Raw genomic sequence first — 21,198 nt, forward strand, 5'->3', positions numbered from 1 at the left:
TACTTTGCAGTGTTCTTTCAGTTTGAAGAGTGCATGAACAAATGTATGATAATATACTTCACCTAAATAAATAATTAAAGTAAATTTATAATTATTTTTCAGTCTATATATGCGAGCATGACCATATACTATCAAGTTTTTGCCATTTGATTATCGGCTTAAATAAAAAATACAATTTCAAAATGCATTACATAATATAAAAACTAAATTATTGAAAGGAAGTGATTCTATACTCTTTGATTGAAAGAAAAACATCGTGTAGGTACTTAAATGTTTAATTATGTCAAAATTCCCACAATACAACAACGAAATTACTTTATAAAGGCTACCTATTTCTCAGTAAATACACATTTTTTCCAACCAGACATTTATCGACTTATTTCTAATCTAAATTAAAATATAATATACCTAACAAACGATATGCATTCATATCCTGAATATTTATTCGATTTTTTTTTATAAATAATAAGTCCTTAAATCGCTAGATAATTTGTATATAAAAACAATCAAGCGTAACTAAAAATAGTTTTTATACAAAAAATACAAGTAACACTGCATATTATATAAATATGCGTGCGAGCTATTTTTAGCTCGTTGATCTTGACTCTTGACGCTATTTTTTGGCGCAATCAAAGGAATAAGAAAAAGGATTTATTCAGTGTTGCCGTGTTAATTTTTTAGAGTCTAATAGTTATTATAATATCGTAAAATCGAAATAAATTTCAACTTTTTTTAACAAACAGACGTGTTGATTTTAACATATTTATATAATCTATATTTTACCTTAGTATACTTGTTGGTGATATGAAGGGTGAATATAAGCTGTAAGCTGTAAGTAACAGTTCAAATCCCTCAAGAATGGCGCTAGCGCAATTAAAAAATATATATTTTTGGTGAATAATTAATGACAGTATAGTATACAAAATTTTAACTATTTACGTACTCCAAAATAATTTTAAAAGCATAACCTAAAATAACTGCTATGAGTAAACGTGAAGTGAATTATAGATTTCATCAATTCACTATCTATTTTTTGAATACTGAATTGTTAATAAGCTTAAATAAACAAAGCAAGACTAAACACTCATATCAATTTAAATTAATTATTTTAATAAATTGTGTCTACAACTTAACCGTTCATAACCTTGTATCAAAATTTTGAACTTTATTTGCTGTTCGAATACAAATCCAAGTTGTTATACTGGTCATAATAGATGTAAGGGTCAGGAAGGCGCTTGTGGCTCCAACAAGGTACGGGAAGGCATGACTTTGCATATGACACTTTTCAGCTTCGAGCCAACCACATGTTGCAACTGTAATTAAACATACCAAACTATTATCAAATCACAGATTACGCAGGCAAGGTGTGACTTTATGTTTGTGTGCGTGTATGAATGCGTTTGCGAAAATTTGTGAAAGATAGAGATCGAGTAAAAGAGCGAAAAAGTGAGTGAGTTTAAGACGTGTTTTCTAATATATGTATGTGAACGCATCAATATTATTTCTTACCTCGAAGCCCTAAAAAAACTGAATGTCCACACACAAATGCGACGATTGCAATCATGGACCACATCAAGCCCATCACTACGGACTTGTCCCGAGGGTCCACGGTCCGTAACAGGAGGACTCCTTGAGCTTGGAACGCTATCACTGCAAATATGAAAATTTATAATCACTACTAAAATTATAATTGCGGTGCTTGTTGGTTTTCCTTCTCTCACGCAACGTATTAACGAATACACGTGTTTCTAGACGTGTCTCATGATCCGGAGAATTTGATAGGATACTTTAAAGACCAGAAAAATGGAAGTGTATTTCTCACGGAATCAATCTCAACAGCTACTGTACGGGATTTATTTATAATGGCGTGCGAACACAGGTGCTCTATTCCCTGACTATCTGATTTTATTCTGACAATTCAATATGTATAGTTACTAGGTGAGGGCTTTGAGCAAGCCCGCCTGGGTAGGTACCACTCACCATCACATTATCACATCACATCACACATCACATATTCTTCCGCTTAAAATAATTGTTTTGTTGCATTCCAGTTTGACAAAAACATAAAAAGAGTTCATACATGTCAATGTAACGAGTATAAAGAACAGCATGCTGTGGAAGCGGAAAACGCGCCGGCACTCCGCGTCTCCGCAGGCGCGCTCAAGCACGCGCGCGCCACCGGCGCACGTGCAGTTCGAGTACACTCTGGGTAACGAGACAACTTTTTTAAACATTTTATATAAGGGAACCGTAATTATTATCGTATTAGGTAAAGGCAAAGGTAAGAAGTAGTTTTTTTTTAATCATTACACCACACTTCTTGTGAAGAATAAAATATTGATGTGACAAAAGTTTTATGAGTTTGTAGTGGCTTGAAATTCTGCCACATATGTATCCACCAACCCGTACTGGAGCAGTGGGATGGAATAAGCTCCAAGCCGTTTCTCCTCGAAGGGGCAGGAGTGCTTAGCCCAGCAGTAGGACACAGACTATTACTTCTTATTGAAAGGTTGTTTGCAAATATTCATCTCTTCATTTATCGTCTAAGCGTATATGGTCTTTGGCAGTTACAAGAGCAGTATTGTTATTGTAATTAAATTTCACTCACTGTATTCCATTTACTACTTCTGAGTCTCTACAACCAGCGTGACACGGTGAGATGTATGTGAGCATGTCGTTAGTCGCGCAGACAGGCTTAAATTCGTTCCACTGGGGTTTACAGCTGCAAAAAAAAAGCTGATCATGAATGTCACCGACAAAAAAACTTCACCTTGAGTAATTTGGTATGATGAACTACCATGGCCTTAAACACTTTCGTCTAATTTGAAGAATAGGTACACCTCAAAAATACATCTCTGTTTTATAATATAGGCATGCAAACAACCAAATAAGCCACCTGATGGTAAGTGATCACCACCGCTCGTAGAAATTAACACCATAGGAAATATTAAACATTCCTTAATTACCAATGCTCCACCAACCTTGGCAACTAAGATGTCATGTCCCTTGTGCCGGTAGTTACACGGAGTCACTCACCCTTCAAACCGGAACAAAAGAATAGGCACTAAGTATTACTGTTTGGTGGTATTATATATACATGAAGTCTTCACCACCAAGCCTTCTTACGAAGAAATTTAAAAACTTCTACTTTATATTTTAGAAGAATAGGATTAAATATTAAGTGAATAGTTTATTATGATTTAAGTCAGAATTATAAAACCTACTTGCACGACAGACTGCATTCTGGGTGACCATAATAACTCTTCTCCAGGCCGACGATATTTCCTGAGTCACAGCCGCGAACAGTTGTCATTATGACGTATAGTACCAATACGGCTATACTGGTAATTACTGTTTGTTTGATCGCCTTCAAATTACAAAACTCCATGAGAATTGGAGTTGAGAATTGAACACCGACGTACTGAAATTTAAACACTCATATTAATCTTCTAATACCACTCTAAACTTGATATAGACTTTGTCTATTTTCAGTGTTACCAGGCATCGATATCGATTACAATCTTAACGATCATTTAATAAACAAATAAATAATTTAAAAAAAAACTAACTTACCGCTACAACAAAAGCGAGAAAATAGTATGACAATATTTCAGTGAATTGGACCAGCCCACTGTTCTCAGGAATCAAATTGAATTTAACCTGAAAATTATACAAATTATTATAACTATGTTATTACTTCAATAAAGATAACTTTTAATACTTTTAATATATACATGCCGAGATGGCCTAGTAGTTAAAACGCGTGAATCTTAACCGATGATTGTGAGTTCAAACCCGAACAAGCACCACTGTATTTTCATATGCTTAATTTGTGTTTATAATTCATCTCGTGCTTGATGGCGAAGGAAAACATCGCGAGGAAACCTGCATGTGTCTAATTTCATTGAAATTCTGTTCATGTGTATTCTACCAACCCGCATTGGAGCAACGTGATGGAATAAACTCCAAGCCTTCTCCTCAAAAGCCTTAGCCCTGCAGTGGGACATTAACAGGCTGTTACTATAGTATTATAAATGCAAAAGTCGGTTAAAATTTTGCAAAACTACTCTCTCAACAAGGATTAACGACATTAAAAAGGAACCGAAAAAAGATGGTCTGGAAGAGGTTGACTAGTGGATGGGAAGTTACGTACGTGTTGTTACGGTATCTTATAAGTTCTACATGCAGCGTTCATGCAAGTAATAAAAACGCAAAAATAGTTAACAAGTAACTATCGATCCACGAAAATAAAACTAGATTGAATTGATTGATTAGAACTATAAATTGTTTACATTATGATATCAGATAACTCAAATGTTTAATTTGGATTTACGGAAAGTTCAATAACGAGTACCTAGACGTGCAAACGTGTTTTACGTGTTTGGGTTATATTTTCAAAAGCGTTATATGTAATTCGAACTCACATTTATTGTTGTTTATCGTTATGTACGTCTTTTTTACATATTGTCAATACATACTCGTTTGTAAATAATAATGAAATCCGCGATGGTATAATCAGTTTACACTCTATATGAATCATACATATATACACTTAAATACTTCTATAGTTGTGCCTTATTTATGTGTTTTAGTCAATGTACCTTAACGATATCCATTTCGTAGAAACCGTAACCCCACAGAGCAGCCGCCAAAAGACTCATGGCGAACATCTGCGTCATCGCCACTGAATTGTTGAAGACGCGCCCGACGCTCATGAAGAAGCCTTCGTTTAAATAAGAGATATTTGTTAATTATTAATTGTATATAATGTACCGACTATAGAGCAATGGTTTACGGGTCACCCGACGATGTAAGAGTTGCAGGTTCGACCCTGACCTCTATTGTCATCCTCACTCCACAGCACAAAGCTTTACGCCTAATTGGAGGGGTAATTAGTAATTTCTTAAAAAACTAGCAAAAAAAATACAGAAAAAAAGACAATACATCTTCCTGGGACAAAGTTTAACTTTCTGTATTCATAAAATCCCGCAGATATCTTAAAAATTATAAAAAAATTAAGCTCATTATAAAACTTGTTTATCATCATCTCATTTTATTCTAAATTTACAGGGAAACACGATATAATAATCAAAAAGAGCTGCGTTTCTAATAGGATCTTCTCTGTATTCAAACGATTGAAATCCGTCAATTCAAAGGTGCCTTCCAGAACTTTCAGAACCTTATTTTGATTTTTATTGTGAATCAATTTTTAAATAGAATAAACGTACTCCGATCATGAAGGGGAACGGCTATTTTCTGCACCCCATCCACGACGGGTACTGTTTTTGGTACGAAGAAAAAAAGCTGTATTAAGTTCAGCAAAAACCCGATGACAATTCCAGCGGTCTGCAACGGCATGTTATCATCGACAGCGCCCGTCAACGTTTTGTGTCCCAGAACAAGTGGCACCACTCGAGAAATCAAGACAGCGCCTGCAAATCACAGATACCGTTAAGATAACCAACATTTAATCTACTTTTTTTATTTTTGTAATTTTTAAAACGAATCCAAGTAATAACTCTCACTAGACTAGCCCTTGCCCCTCTATTAAGGGGAAGAACCACCTTATACTACACAGAGTCAATGAACTGCTGACATCTGACAATTCATTCTGTCTGATATGATACATTCACTTTGACTACTTCGTTTCCTTTAAAACCGCGCACGTATAGACCTACACGCCCTCTAATGGGCTCATATGTCCTTTATCTCACGAATTCATTTAAAAATGTAAAAGCACCTCGTTCCTGGGATTTCCAATTTTATCTTAGACTTACGACAAGTAACTAGTTAATAACACGTTCGCTGAGATAAAAATGTTACGTAATATCCTTAAAACAAAATAAATATTTACCATAATGAACACTGGCCCTAGCCGGCGCGTATTCATCGGTGTAAGCAACACCGTGACTCCAGCACGCCACGCGCGACAGAACGAAGGCCATACAAGTAAATACAACAATAACGAGACGAATTATTGAGCGGGTTGAGGTTCCAGTAAATCCAATACTATTGTTTGAGTTTGCTGCGTCGCAAAATTCTGGAAAGATATAATAATGTATAATACATAATCAATATAATCCAATACACAATCCAGGTAACTAAGAAACTATAATATAAACTGCGAATATTCCGATAATATGGACTTTGGATACAGGACCAATGCTCTAGTTGGGCTTAGCGAAAGACAAGCACTAGGAGTCAGTCGGTTTACCACCACGACAGGCAACACTGTCCAATCAGTTACAACTAGAATATAATGCATGAAAGGGCTTCATATTACTCCTATATATGTTATAATTATGTAAAAAAAATACCTGATTCCTTCCTCTCTAATTTCCCTGGAATAAACCACCATGTAATACTGGTCACAGTAACAGCGAATGTGTAGCTGATCAGCAAAGTGCGTCGATTCCTAAATCCCCACCAAGATATGAGCGGTGCTACAATCGCTTCGAATATTGAAAACACTATTATCAAGAGATCTGAAAAAAAATACTACAAGGTTTAAGTTTTTCTATTTTCGTGTTCCGGACTCGAAAGATAATATTGTTAAGAATAAATATTTTAGTTGAACAATTTGTTGACCACGAAATATTATTTACCAGCGAGGTAGGAAGGAAGTTCTCCTGCTCTTATATCCTGCATGATCATTTTGTAAGCGGACACCTCTCCAAACGTTGCGGTGAGCGTGATCCCCAAAATAATACCTCTTAATTTTTGAGGATTGAAATCACTGCTATTAAACCATGACGCAACACGACTTCTCACTAAAAATATATGAAAATACTGTAAATGGGGATTTATATATACTTTTTTATAAAAAAAATGAATTTGAATAAAGAATAACCGATAACGAGTCAATATAAATAAGATATTGTTGCACCGAAACTACCAGATAGATAAATATATAATATTTAACTGATATACCTATTACAGTTAAATATATATTCTATTAGCATATGATAAATATTGATACTTATGCAAAGCCGTTATAAATAGCATGGCTTATATCAAAGTTTATTTTTTAAATAAACACATTTTACTTTTAATAATACCAGTGGCGTAGCATAGGCGGGGGGGGGGGCAGAGGGTGCGGAAAATTGTTTAACAAAAATATACCATATTATCAAAGATTTTTTATTCGTTTTTTTGTTAACAAATATAAAATTAATATGTATTAATGTAATTTTCATTTTTCAGATTAGTGTTTCAATAAGAGAACTCTTTAAACGATGCCCCAAATTTTTAATAATCAAAACCAAAAATAAGAGGGCGGCAAATTTAGACCCACACCGGGTACTAGTGACCTGCTCTATGAATAGTATCGATTATTGATCAAATTGTGATTCTTATCAGATGCTGTCTAATTGTTTTAAATCCTTACCAGACGAACGATTCCACATACGCCGATGTTCCATTTTTGCGTCTATTTATTACCTTTCTAAAAATGAGTCGTAATCGTTTATCTGTTAACCTTTGTCTTTATTTCATTTTTCCTGTAACAATGACAAAAAAGGTTTAATAGCGGTGGCTAATCATTAAACATAAAGACTTGCTAATATTTTTAAAATTAATTAATGAATGCAAACGAAATGTTATACCGGTTCGAAATCGTAGATTCTACCGAAAAAGATAATTGAATATTATTCAACTGCGCAAGTCACACGAATGCGAGTGCAATAAGAAGTGCACTCTCTTTTCCATGAAATCCGACACGACCGGAAAAAGTTTAGGAGCGAGACCGACCACATTACGTGCATTACGAGGCAAGGGGCATGTATTGAACTTCAAAACTCCAGGCTGCTCCTTAGAATGTCTTGCCAGAAAAACTAAATAATTCTGCATTAATTCGATTCGGTGATTAAGCCCTTAACCCTATCAAGCGAGCCAGAAGACACGGAGCAGACAAATTACATACCGACAATAACGCGCCATATTTCATATATCCAACAATATAGTATTATTATTATTATATCCAGATCCATAACATTCCGTGACCCCTGTTACGGAATGTTATCCTTATCTTTACTCAGTCACCGTGGCTAGAACTTGTGAATCTTAACAGATGATTGTGGGTTCAAGTTCCGAGCAGCACCACTGAATTTTCATTTACTTAATTTGTGTTTATAATTTTACGCATTGCATCTACGCCTTTACTTTGTTATGTGTTAATCAATCATTGGAAACTTTTATTGGTAATGATTTGTTTCTATTTGATGTTTATAAAATTTACTGTCTACTTTTTTTTATAATAATACAAAAAAAAAAACAACTCATTCTCAGCTAGGACACAACCGTCTCCTCAAAAATAAGAGGAGGCTTAGGCCTCCTTAGGTGCTGGGCTTTGGCCCATTTGTAATACTCGTTTATTGTTAAACTCCTTTAATCTGACAAATCAAGTCACTTTATCACAGTAGGTATTGTTATCTAAGCATATCATTTTACTTTAATCAGATCGATAAGTAGGTTGAAAACGGAGAACGATAAGATACAGTAAAATTTGGTCAATATTTGCTTGGTTCGGTGTCGTAATGTGGAAAGTTTATTTTTACCAAAAAAATATATGCAATCGAATTTAGTCTTATGAGATCTTTTTATATCTTTCATCGATTTCTTTACAATCAGTTTATCTCGTAAAATGAATCGAAAGTGCTTGTTAAAAACGTGTTCCGTCTTAGGTACTTTTTATATTTATTTATTTTATATTACCAGCTACTATGTAACAATTAGGAAGAAGTAAATTTAAAAAAAAATGTACTAAAATAATCTTTAAATAATTATAATAACATGTGTGAAAAAATTATGAAATGAAAGATGGCCCAGTGGTAAGAACATGTGAATCTTAACCGATGATCGTGGGTTCAAGCCCGGGCAAGCACCACTGAATTTTCATGTGCTTAATTTGTGATTATAATTCATCTCGTGCTTTACGGTGAAGGAAAACATCGTGAGGAAACCTGCATGTGTCTAATTTCACTGAAATTCTGCTACATATGTATTCCACCAACCCGCATTGGAGCAGCGTGGTGGAATAAGCTCTAAACCTTCTCCTCAAAAAGAGGAGAGGAGGCCTTTAGCCCAACAGTGGGACATTCACAGGCTGTTACGGTTACGGTGTGAAAAAATTATAACTGTATCATGTAAACATTTTTTATAAGCAAATCAATTTGGGCGCTCTCGTATATTCCTGCTCCGTCCAAGTTTTGACTGTGACGTCATTTCGCCCGTTCGTTATTGCGGGCGACGCTTTTGCGATGCGCGCGTTGATAATTTCGTATTTATTTTATCCCTCTTTGTGATTTGACGCCCCAGATACGTTCTTTCACTTGTATTAATATTAGAACGATTATTAATATATTATTTTATGCTAAAATAAGAGCAGTATTTTCACGTAGACTAACAAATAATCTAGCGAAAGTCGATCTTATGATTGCGGATTCTTTCACAAATCAAGCGAAATAAATTAATCAGCTTATTATTATTGTTTATTTTAATCTTTTGTTTATGCAGATTGATCATAACTGTGATCGGCAATAAGTCCGTACGTACTCTTCAGTAGAGATACTAGTGCTTTACGCTTTCGATAGAAGACAATATCGATATAGATTATGATATACATTTCCTATATTCATATTAATTTTACATACACAATTCGGAGCGCAATAGTTACGATACCGAGCCACGGCATATATATATATATGTGAAGGATGCGAACATACTATGGCATTGGTCACATAGCGACGTGAGGAGCCTACTTGTAATGAAATAAACTGTTACTGGAAGAAACCTTTTTTATGTAAAAGGGGGCAAACAAGCAGGAGGCTCATCTGATGGAAAGTGATTACCGCTGTCCAAGGACACCTGCAACACCAAAGTACTTGCAGGTGCGTTGCCAGCCTTTAAGGAGTGAGTGGGCTCTTTTCTTGAAGGTTTCTATGTCATAACGGTTCGAAAAAGTCGCCGGGAAATACGATTCCGACATCGAAATCCGTGGATTTCCAAACATCGAGATGGTAAACAGGTAAACTAGAAGATCACCGGTGGTAGCTTTACATTTAATTCAATACGGTAACATGGTAATTCAAAAGTGCCCTTATAAGCCTATTTGAATAAATAATTAACTGATTTCATTTGTATCATACGTACTATATTAGACTACATATTATAATATGTCAATGTAACGTCATTGAATGTAGTTCGATAACGGAGCAAAATTTGCTTTTTTATGCTATAATGTCTAATACCGTGAAATATAATAGATGTAATATTGTGATTAATGAATTATTGTCATATAATCAAAATAAATTATCAATAATTTATGAAGAAAGTTTGGTCAGAATATGTGTTTCAGTATTCACACAGTGATACAACAGAATTTTGGTCAATTGATATGTGTCCATCTTCGCCAAAAAATGATATTTCAAATTAATCTTCCAAAAAACAAGAAAGTAACAACAGCAAATAAACAGACTGTGTCAGATGAGAATAGTGGTGTGATGATATCGCAATTGACTCTAGGACAGAAGCAAGTAGATCAAGTTGGCAGTGAACAAAAACAAAAAATGATTAATATTATAGGAACAGGAATAGATAATACAGATAAAGATAAAAACAGTTGAATCTTAGTACAGAGAAGAAAAACTACTAGTAACAGTAAACAGCGCCTGTCAGGAAAAATGGGTAGTGCAAATAATACAGATGACAAGTTTCGAGGGGCAGATCGGCAAGTGCCTATTTTTATAAGCAATGTACACAAGGGCACACTGGAAACTGATATTGTTAATTATGTACACAGAAAAACGCAAGAAAAAATATCATTACAGAAGATTTCGATTAAAAAACAAGGCTATTGTGTGAGCATATAAATTCTGGGTATTTCAATCAAAACTCCAATGTTTTTAGATAACAAGCTGTGACCTCAAGTCTTTGGTTAAGAGATGTTCGTATTGACAACGGCTCAATAATAAACCACTAATGGAAAACAAACCATGCACATTAGTAACTTTTAATTGTAAAACTGTCAAGCAATCGATTGATAGTGTCAGGCAATTATGTTTAAATGCGGATATAATCGCACTTCAAGAAACATGCTATGGATGAGCTCTCGCTCATCAGAAAACAACCATGAAACGAAACGAGAGTTTCTACACACAGTTAGTAATAAATTTAGAAGTACAGATGTTTTGACACTATAAAAGTTAACTTTAATAACCTCAATTGTCTAGGTTATTACTTGGTTTTAATAACTTATTCTTCTTTGTACCTTTTTTTTCGGGGAGGAAAGGAATTTACACCTCCCGCCCCGTCCGGGGGGACCGGGGCGGGTATGTGGGACTAACGGGGCAGAAAGCCCCGTCCTACCCACTAAAACCTCCCCGGAATTCCGTCTCTCCGCAAGGCGGCGGGTACACGGGAACGTTGTGCGTACGCCCGAGCCGGTCTGAGCGCCATCGCTCGCTGCGGACGTCGCAGCGAGGCGACGTTACGGGCGCTCAGAGCGTCCGAACATATCGGCGCCCCGTAGAGCGCGTTCGAGCGCACGACGCCGGTGTACAGGCGCCTGCAGGAGCCTCCTGGCCCACCCACGTTCGGGAGGATCCTCCCTAGTATTCTTCTTTGTACCTATGTCTAGGGCATTCTTAGGACCTTCTTAGTGTTTATGCAAGATGGGTAATAAGTTGTTTTGTTCACAGGAAGGGTTTATTTTTCTATAATTTTATATATACTTTGTATATTGCATTACAAAGTAATATCATATTTTTCATTGGACTCAACCGAGGAATTGTTGCTGATTTGGAGGCTCTGCTATTTTATGGAGGAGAGTTGGATACCATATTAATGGAGTTAACGTCAATAATATCAGTTACGCTGATGATATGGTTTTGCTTAGCGCATCAGTTAGTGGTCTAAAAAAACTATTAGCAAAAAAAAAAATTGTGCCAAAACACATGGACTTACATATAATGTAAAAAAAAGCGTAATAATGATCTTTGAAAGTGGTAATAAATGTCCAAAAATAATACCTTCGGTAAAAATTAATAATATGAGCTTGACTCAGGTTTTCCAATTAAAATACCTTGGACATATACTAACCACCAGTCTCAAGGATGATAATGACATTGAAAGGGAGAGGAGAGCATTGTCAATAAAAGCTAACATGATTGTCAGAAGATTTGCGCGTGCGTCAAGAGCTGTAAAAAAAACATTACTCCGCGCTTACTGTACCTCTTTTTATACATGTAGTTTGTGGGCTAATTATATGTACATTAAAATCATACAATAATCTACGTGTCCAGTACAATAAAGCCTTTAGATTGCTGATGGGGTTACCTCGCTTCTGTAGTGCTTCAGGGATGTTTGCTGAAGCGAATATAGACTGTTTTTACGCATTAAAAAAGAAGTTAATAAACTCGTAACTTTAAAAGATAGTAAAAAAATCATTTTAGCAGATATCGTAAAATTTCTTTCACTAGTATTTTTTTGTATTTTAAATATGATTTTTTGAGATCATAAAAAAAATAAGCTCATCTTCCTAATTGTGCTATTTTACTTTTAAATAACGCCTGTTTGTGACGTATCATTCGAAAAATTAAATGTACACGCACATATACAAATATTTCCATTCCTCTGCCTCAAAGTTGCTTCTTTATAAAGGTGTCTCCTGTATATGTTTGGCTTATTATAAGAAAATATTAATAAGTCCGCTATATGCGAATTATTATAGTACATTTTGTCCGTATATTTTACTGAACGTAATGCAGTCGCTCAGAAAAAGGGTGCAATGCTAGTTATAATACTTAATAATAATATTATAAAAGTTGAGTCAAGCTTTGAAATCGTATAAGAAAGTATAATTTTAGCTGTGAAAATGTAAGGTTTTAAAATAATTCCGGCCTATATGACCAAGTCTCAAGTTGTGCTTAGGGCTGGCAACCCTATGCACAAAACCCTATTACCTTTTGGTTAGTAAAAGTTAGTAAAATGGCGATTAACTTTACCAGTTCATTCTCGAGTTACATTTCCGGAAACCTTAGACATATCTTATCAAATTGTCAATCATACATTATCTTGATGGAGTTCATGATCAATGTAAATAGGCAGACGTATCCTTTATAATAATCTATAAAAGTGTTATATGACCATTGATATATAATCAACCCTAGATACACACTCAGCGTCTCAAAAACGTCCGCATAAAAGAAGCACACAATTCAAAATTGTGTTCTCATTTCAAATAGTCTCGCTTCACTCGCGTCACTGCACGCTCGTAAAAATGCCGAAGTGTTCGTTGAGAAATTGTAAAAATATTACGACAAGAACGTTAAAAAAAGATAGGATATCGTCTTTTCAAGTATACAATTAAGTTACCAGTGATTGTAAATAGTGAAAGGTTCCTATATTTACGTGTACATACCTTCATCTGTTTTAAGTTTCTAATTATTTATTTTGTTGTATCCGAGATATTTTTTCAAACTATATTAATGTATATAATTTTAATTTTTGATTTTTTGTATTATTTCTGAGAAATAAATGCCTTTAAACCGAAACTAAACCCTTGGATTATTGCAGTGCACTCCTGAAACATACGGTAAATAGGAATATTGAACAATATCTTAATAAGGCTTCTTACGGAGTAAGATCTTATCAAAATTAGATACACGATTAATGTCCACTCATTTAGTGATTAGACAACAAAATCAAATAAATTAGATCATCATTATGATGAAACATCGAAAAAAAAGGTCGAAGCAATTATTACTGTTATTTGTATTTGTTTTATAATCAATCATAAGGTATTGTAAGCTGTCAAGAAAGTGAGAACGGAACATGCAATTTACAATTCAATTTCTATTGTTCATAATTGCGTGGATTTTTGTTTCAGCGACGAACAACAAAGTCATTGCTCATACCTTGCTCACCGTCTGCAAGACTATTTGTCTCGAAGCCGTTGCTATGACAAAAATTACTTTAACAAGGCCTTTTGAACAGTGTATACAGGGAAGTCATTGCTCAAAAAACTAGAGACTGCCCAAAAATCTGATATAAGTATACATTATTTTTGTATGAATGATTCTTAATAATTTAATAGACGATGGTGTGGTAAAAGTTACGAAAGACTGTTCAAAGATACACGACGATTTGTCACCAGCAGAGTGAAGTGAATTATATAAGAATCCGATATAATTCTTCGTCATCACTAATATGACTGTGATTTCGCACTGTTTCAGGCAAAAATCATACAAAGTTAATCAGTACAAACTTTATAAGTACTTGTAGAGGTGGAGATATCCCAAGATAACAAACAGAATAAAAATGTCCTAGATATGGTAATTTCAACTTGAACGGGGCATAGATTATTTTTTTGTTTTTTTTTTTCAAATTTCAAATTCACATACAGGCAGATTGATTGGTTGTGGTTCTCCTCGGTATTGACCGAATCCATTTTTTTTTTTTTTTCGGGGAGGAAATGCATTTACGCCTGCCGCCCGGTCCAGGGGGACCGGGACTGGTATGTGGGACTCACGGGGCAGACAGCCCCGTCCTACCCACTAAAATCTCCCCGGAATTCCGCCTCTCCGGAAGGCGGCGGGGTCACGGGAACGTTGTGACTTACAACCGCAACCCCGCCAGCGGTCGTCGCCATAAGGCGACCCATCTCGAGAGCGCGCCAGGATGTTAGGGCGCGCCTCTCTCCTCTCTGTGCCTCCGTCCTGAACGTGACGGACTCCCCCGTGTCCGTCACTGGAGACTGGGCGTCAGGGCTTGACGCCCCGCGGTGGATCAACAAACAAAACTGGCTCCGCCGCCAACCACACCTTAACTCTGCGGCAGCGTCCGGCCTGCGAAGGCACGTCGCCGTCGATGAGGTCTCCTTCTTCGTTGCGGGAGCGAGTCCACGTCGTCCTCCCGCTCCCGCTCTGCTTCCTCCTTTTGCGACATGACGCATCCGCTGAACCGGGACACTGCCGCCCAGATCTCTTCGCTTCCGGCCATCTTCTCGACGACGGCCGGAAGCGACAGGTCCCCACCTACAGCCGTGGATAGGACCACGCGAGGCTCCGCCCAAGCCGGGCACTCTACGCGCGTGTGTTCCGCCGTATCCACGGCTCCTCCGCCACAATGGTGGCACTCCACCGTCGGCTCCCTACCGACCACCTCACACAGGTACCGGCCAAAACAACCGTGGCCGGTCAAAAGCTGTGTGAGGTGTATGCGGTGTAGCAGGCAGGCAGTCACCCATCCAAGTACTGAACGCGCCCGACGTTGCTTAACTTCGGTGATCGGACGAGAACCGGTGTATTCAACGTGGTATGGACGTTGGCGTATTGACCGAACCCTTTGGTAACATTACATTTATTACAATCTTGTAAACGAATTATTTAAAGTGCTCGTATAAGATTAAATTTACATCATTATTATTTTATTTTATCCAAGTACCTAGAAGTACCTAGAGTGGGTACTTGAATAAAAGTACTTAAATTATGAATGAAACCAATGACGTATATACGAGAATGTAACATACATTTAAACATTAATTAAAAAATATCAAAATTGATCTTTTACCCATATCGATATTATAATAACTTTTATATGGTTTCCAATATTAGAAAACATTTTTTAATATATTTACTTAGAAAGGTTTCGTTCAAATCCAACTGGGTAGGTTACGCACTCATCACACGATGATGATGTCCTCCAGACCGATTTCGGCTTCGGCGGCCAATCTCAAGACAGATTAGCCAACTGCACAGGATATAATATAGTCTACGAAGCGTACACACTATGCAAACACAGATGCACTCACTTTGCCTTCACTATTATAATCCGATGCGACTGTAATACGACACGGCCTAAAATATTTAAAACCCAACCAGATTTCCAGACCAACTTAACGTTCTTTCCAATTCACTGACATTCTTCAGCAGAAAATCCGATAACTTTTTATTGGTCCGACCTGGTGTTTTAATCCTCAGGATCTGCGACCTAGTGACAGCTAGTCACTAGACCAACGAGGCAGTCAACTTGTCACATATTCTACCCCTAAATACTTAGTTTGAAAGGTGAGCCAGTGTAATTACAAGGACAAGGGACATAACACGACATGACTTCAAAATGCAATTAATCTGGTCTCTATTAATATGATGTTAAATGTAAAAAAATATATATTAATAACGAGTTACATTTATCTTCTTAAGTATTAAATATAAACATAAATGGTTTATAAATACTAAATTGCAAAAATATTTATATGTTTTTTTTTTGTTATCTATCTTTCATATATAATTCATATCTACAAAAAACTTACTTGCATTCTGTTTTGTCCGCAATAATTCCAAATTTGTTCACATACTAAATTATCACAGATAAGAAAAAAACAATATCATAAAAAAACTAAACGTTGCCTCGATTCAGCTATGAAATGAGCCCTGCCGAAGAGGCAGCACGTGTTTTATACCACAATAGACTGATAACAATGGTGTTTCTTTCAGATAGATTGTAGAATTATTTATCAGCTAAAATTTAATCTAAAGCTTTTATTTATTAACCGCTTTCAGATATTTCTATGAATCAACATCACACTGACATGGCATTATAAATAATATCGAACTACGTAAACAAACCACGCGTTAGCGAGTTACGTTTTTACGTTTTCACGTCTTAACTAACGAATCGATTATCATGATTTTTTGTACACACGTTACACGTTACGTTACGGTACAGCAAATGACAGGGTATTTAACACCCTCCAACCTCTCAAGCGCAGCAACGGGCAGAAACTAGTTTATCATATAATAATGTTATCTGAAAAATACAGCTAAGCTTTAGTAGTTTATTGGTAATTGGAACAAACGTGACAATATCAACAGCTTAAAATTCTGTTATCTTATATACAATAAATCCAAAATAGAAATAATTATCTATGTTAAGTTGTGACTCAATTAGTGTCTCCACGGCTATAACGTAAAAACTGTAGGGGGTATTACAGATGTCATCGATTATATTTTCTTTTAGATGTTAAGTGATGAAATTAAGCAATATATAATGACTTAAGAAGTCACATAAATATACAGTAACGGATATATATTTTCTATTTAACAAATATATCATTTCTATTATCTTGCTATATATGTTGACAATGATATGCTGATGCGTCTTTATGATGATTGTAACCGTAGTCTTCCTTCCATTCCGAAGATTCCTCATTAAAATAAGTGAACTGAGAATCGAGAACGTACCTATAAGCCATAATACCAAACATGTCATTTGCGTTTTAAATTACTTTCAATTACTTAAATTGCATTTTACATTGCAGTTAGAATCAGGGAATATTTGATGATTTGAGAATAGAATAGAAGAAAGATAATGTAACAATGTTTCTATAAAATAATTCGTTTATTAAGAACAATCAATAATACAAAGAAACGAATCCCATTGATTTCACGTTTGGCCTCAGAGGTTTTTTTTATTGATATGGTTTGTTGTTATATCGAGACATTCTGGGATAGACACCAGTTACCTAGGACATTCTGGGACATTTTTCAAACACGGCCATCTGATCCCAAACTAAACAGAGCTTGTACTATGGAAACCAGACAACTGATATACTGCATATACTACTTTTCTTTAGTAAATACATACTTATATAGATAATTACAACCAGACTCAGGACAAACAGACATGTTCATGGACACAAATGTCTGTCCTGGGTGGGAATCGAACCCACATCCTTCGGCGTGAAAGGAAAGTATCTACCAACCACGCCAACCGCCCTTCATATCGGTTTTGTATGTATTATCTGTTTTCATAAAACTTCTGCTGATATCGATATAATAAAATAAGAAAAAAATAACGTTAAACAGTTATTTTTATATAAAATAGGCGGCTAGTGGCAGTGGACTTTTTTTTTAAATAGGTAGAAGGTCGAACATCGGACACGTTGGTAAGTCGGCACCATCGCACATAGTCATATGTCCCTTGTGCATGTAATTACATTGGCTCACTCACCCTTCAAACTGGAACACAACAATACCAAGTACTGTTGTTTTGCGGTAGAATATCTGATGAGCCTTACCACCATTAAACCACCACCTGGCAGTAAGTGGTCACAACCGCCCAAATAAACTGGTGCTGTTAACATTCTTTACATAACCAATATGCCACCAACCTTGGAACTAAAATGATGTCCCTTGTATCTGTAGTTACACCGATTCAATTAAAAAAAAAGGAGCACATCAATACTAAATATTGCTGTTTGGCGGTAGAATATGTTTATATTTGAAGATCTTATCATTGCATCTTAGCATTCCTATTATATATTTATATATAAGAAAGATACATAGAATAACATCGTAAGGAAACCTGCACATATCAAACGACAACTGCCACATGCGGGAATTCTAAACATTCTCCAGAAGAGGCCTTAGTTATTTTTGGTGACACTTATAAACTGCTACTTTTAATTATTTTTGCATTTAAGAAAACAATATTAATTTTACACCTGTTTAAATTGTACCTATATGGATTTGTTTAAATTAAACGGAAAATTATTCGTTTTTATTTTAAACACTACTTCATTAAAATGTTTTATTATATACCAGCTACCCGTCCCGGCTTCGCACGGGCAGAATAAGGGCACGGTTATTATGCATACATACACGCACAATCTTGAGATCAAACGCAAGATTTTTAATAAAATATTTTTAAACTAAATAAAAAAACTAAATAAAAAAACAAGATGGATACAATCCCAAATGTAAATGTGTGTTTTCAGCGTAACGCGTATGTTGAGTGTTATGATTCATCGTCTAATCAACGAGAGAAGCACACGTGACATAATATATTACTCGAGCAAATAAATATTGTCAATATATACATATTTTACTATTGACAACAATTGTCTCACCGTTTATTGCATTTATTATTATCGTGGAATAATATTACTGATAAGAAACAGATGATATTTAGATTACATAGATATTTTACTGGTGGTAGAACTTTGTGCAAGCTCCTCTGGGTAGGTACCACCCACTAATCAGACATTCTACCGCAAAACAGCAGTACTTGGTATTGCTGTGTTCCGCTCTGAAGGGTGAGTGAGCCAGTGTAATTACAGGCACAAGGGACATAACATCTTAGTTCCCAAGGTTGGTGGCGCATTGGTGATGTAAGCGATGGTTAACATTTCTTACAATGCCAATGTCTATGGGCGTTGGTGACCACTTACCATCAGTTAGCCCATATGCATTTATTTATGTAAGAATTATTTATTTTAAGACTTCTACTATCTAACTATACAAATGATGGTCATGTCCGCGTAGTATGGTGGCAACAAATGAGAATGCTGGCAGCATTTCCCCTTTGAATCGCAATCCAATCCTCTGGGTGAAAAATGAACCAGCCCTCCTGTCCTCAGTAGACGAAATGTTATATTTTTAATAAAATTTATTCACTTACTGTAAATTATATTATATATATAAAATTAAATGAAATTGTAATGTTTTATATTGTGAATTGCACACGCCTATTCTATAAAAAAGGTGTAAAATATTCACCTGTGTCATAAGTATTAGTATTCATACAAAAACCAAAGATACAAGCATTTAGAATAGTCATTTTATATAATTGAATTCCGAAAGAGCCGTATGGCAATTATTTTAGAATCCGAGTTGTGAATTTTAACCAATGATCGCGGGTCAAACCCACGCAAGCACCACTGAATTTTCATTAATTCTTTACTCTGCACTAGGGGTGTTCTTCAAACTGCGATCCACAACACCAGCCCGCGATACCTATCAATCAGGTCGCCGTGCCCAATCAATACAAAAAAATACGCTTTATTCGGCCATAATAATATAAGCTTTTTTCTTGTTTGACACTGAAAATCCTTGTATTGAATATTACATAGCTCTTCTGCCCTCTGCTGTGCTCTGCTCGTGACTTGATCGTAAGTAAAGATCCAAACGCGACGACTAGGCGTCCCTGCCTTACCGGCCCGCAATATGCCTCTTCACACCTCGTTTAAATGAACCAAAGTTATACGAGGACGGGAACACGTGTGCTGGTCAAGAAATCCATTTTTTGGAGGTGCGACAAAAAAAAGAGATGGCAAATTTCTTCGTACGCAATGGAATTGATGATACAGTTAGGCGGTGACCGAATGATTGACATATATACAATTAATTACTAAATAAATACAAACGTCAATTGCGTATTGTTTTAAGGCCTTTGAGCCGTTCTGATGCTGTTCGTAAAAAAAAAAACAATCACGATAAATATTAAGACGAATGTCGTTTATATAACCGGATAATAAGCAATTCAATCGCTGAATACGTTTTATAACATTTGTTTTAAGGTTAGGAACTTCTTGAATTAACTAACATAATATTATTCAAAAAATATTCTAGTATTATTACATAATATTTAATTATATAATATTGTATTTAACATAATAGACGCTGGGCCCTGGCTTATGTTTGGTTTGGTTTGGTTTGGTTCTGAGATACTTAATAGGGTGTAAGGTATATCTGCCGATGTTAAATTGTCGCGCTCGAGTAAATCCCAAATCCTCGGGCTACTAATTTTTTTTACCAAGTTAAAAAATTAATATCGATAATGTTATGAAAAACTTCTAACGATTCCCAGGATGTCCTTAATTAGGTCTGTGTCAAATAACTGCACTGTTTGTTAAATGACTGTAGTTAACAGAAAATTGCCCTGGACATTTTATATATATGTAATTTTAAAATTGTATTTGTTTTTAATATGCATCGCAAGTTTTATAAAGTGTCGTTCTTTTACTTTTACGTATCTCATATATCTATGGTTTCTCCTATATATAAATAAATAGATCTGTAATTAGCCACTTACAAGCACTTTTGAAACGCCATTACAAGATTATTAAAAACAACAGAAAAATTAAATTAATTTAAATACCTCTTACGTATATACATGCGATAACTTTAAGGACATTTAATTTAATCTTGTTACATGACCATTAAAAAGTACAATACAATTACCACCGGTTCGAAATGTAGAATCTATCAAGAAGCGGCAAGAAACCTAATTTATTCTAAGTAGAAAGTAGGTAACACATGCTTTTTGCGATTGAAATAATGATCAAAGCAATAACATTAGAAGAAGAAATATCAAGTTTATTATTTACTATTTTTATCCATAGGCATCTTTGGTTCCATT

General features: G+C 35.5%; 1 protein-coding gene across 2 annotated transcripts; it reads right to left on the bottom strand.

Moving 5' to 3' along the window:
* Nucleotides 1–275: 275 nt before the first annotated feature.
* On the bottom strand, nucleotides 276–16,440 carry LOC126776270 (solute carrier organic anion transporter family member 1C1-like). Of its 2 annotated transcripts, XM_050498597.1 has the most exons (14): nucleotides 16,310–16,440; nucleotides 13,418–13,579; nucleotides 7,388–7,499; nucleotides 6,606–6,770; nucleotides 6,318–6,485; nucleotides 5,855–6,040; nucleotides 5,229–5,432; nucleotides 4,602–4,723; nucleotides 3,574–3,660; nucleotides 3,225–3,421; nucleotides 2,609–2,722; nucleotides 2,081–2,205; nucleotides 1,510–1,650; nucleotides 276–1,313 (listed from the first exon to the last, which is right to left on the bottom strand). In XM_050498597.1, exons 3-14 carry the CDS (start codon nucleotides 7,419–7,421, stop codon nucleotides 1,138–1,140), a joined length of 1,719 nt encoding a protein of 572 aa, XP_050354554.1. In that variant the 5' UTR covers nucleotides 7,422–7,499; nucleotides 13,418–13,579; nucleotides 16,310–16,440; the 3' UTR covers nucleotides 276–1,137. The 2 variants fall into 2 exon arrangements, with proteins under 2 accessions (XP_050354554.1, XP_050354553.1); XM_050498596.1 differs by lacking the exon at nucleotides 13,418–13,579.
* Between the last annotated feature and the right edge of the window lie 4,758 nt (nucleotides 16,441–21,198).

This window comes from Nymphalis io, chromosome 20 (genome assembly GCF_905147045.1).
Source record: "Nymphalis io chromosome 20, ilAglIoxx1.1, whole genome shotgun sequence".
NCBI lineage: Eukaryota > Metazoa > Arthropoda > Insecta > Lepidoptera > Nymphalidae > Nymphalis > Nymphalis io.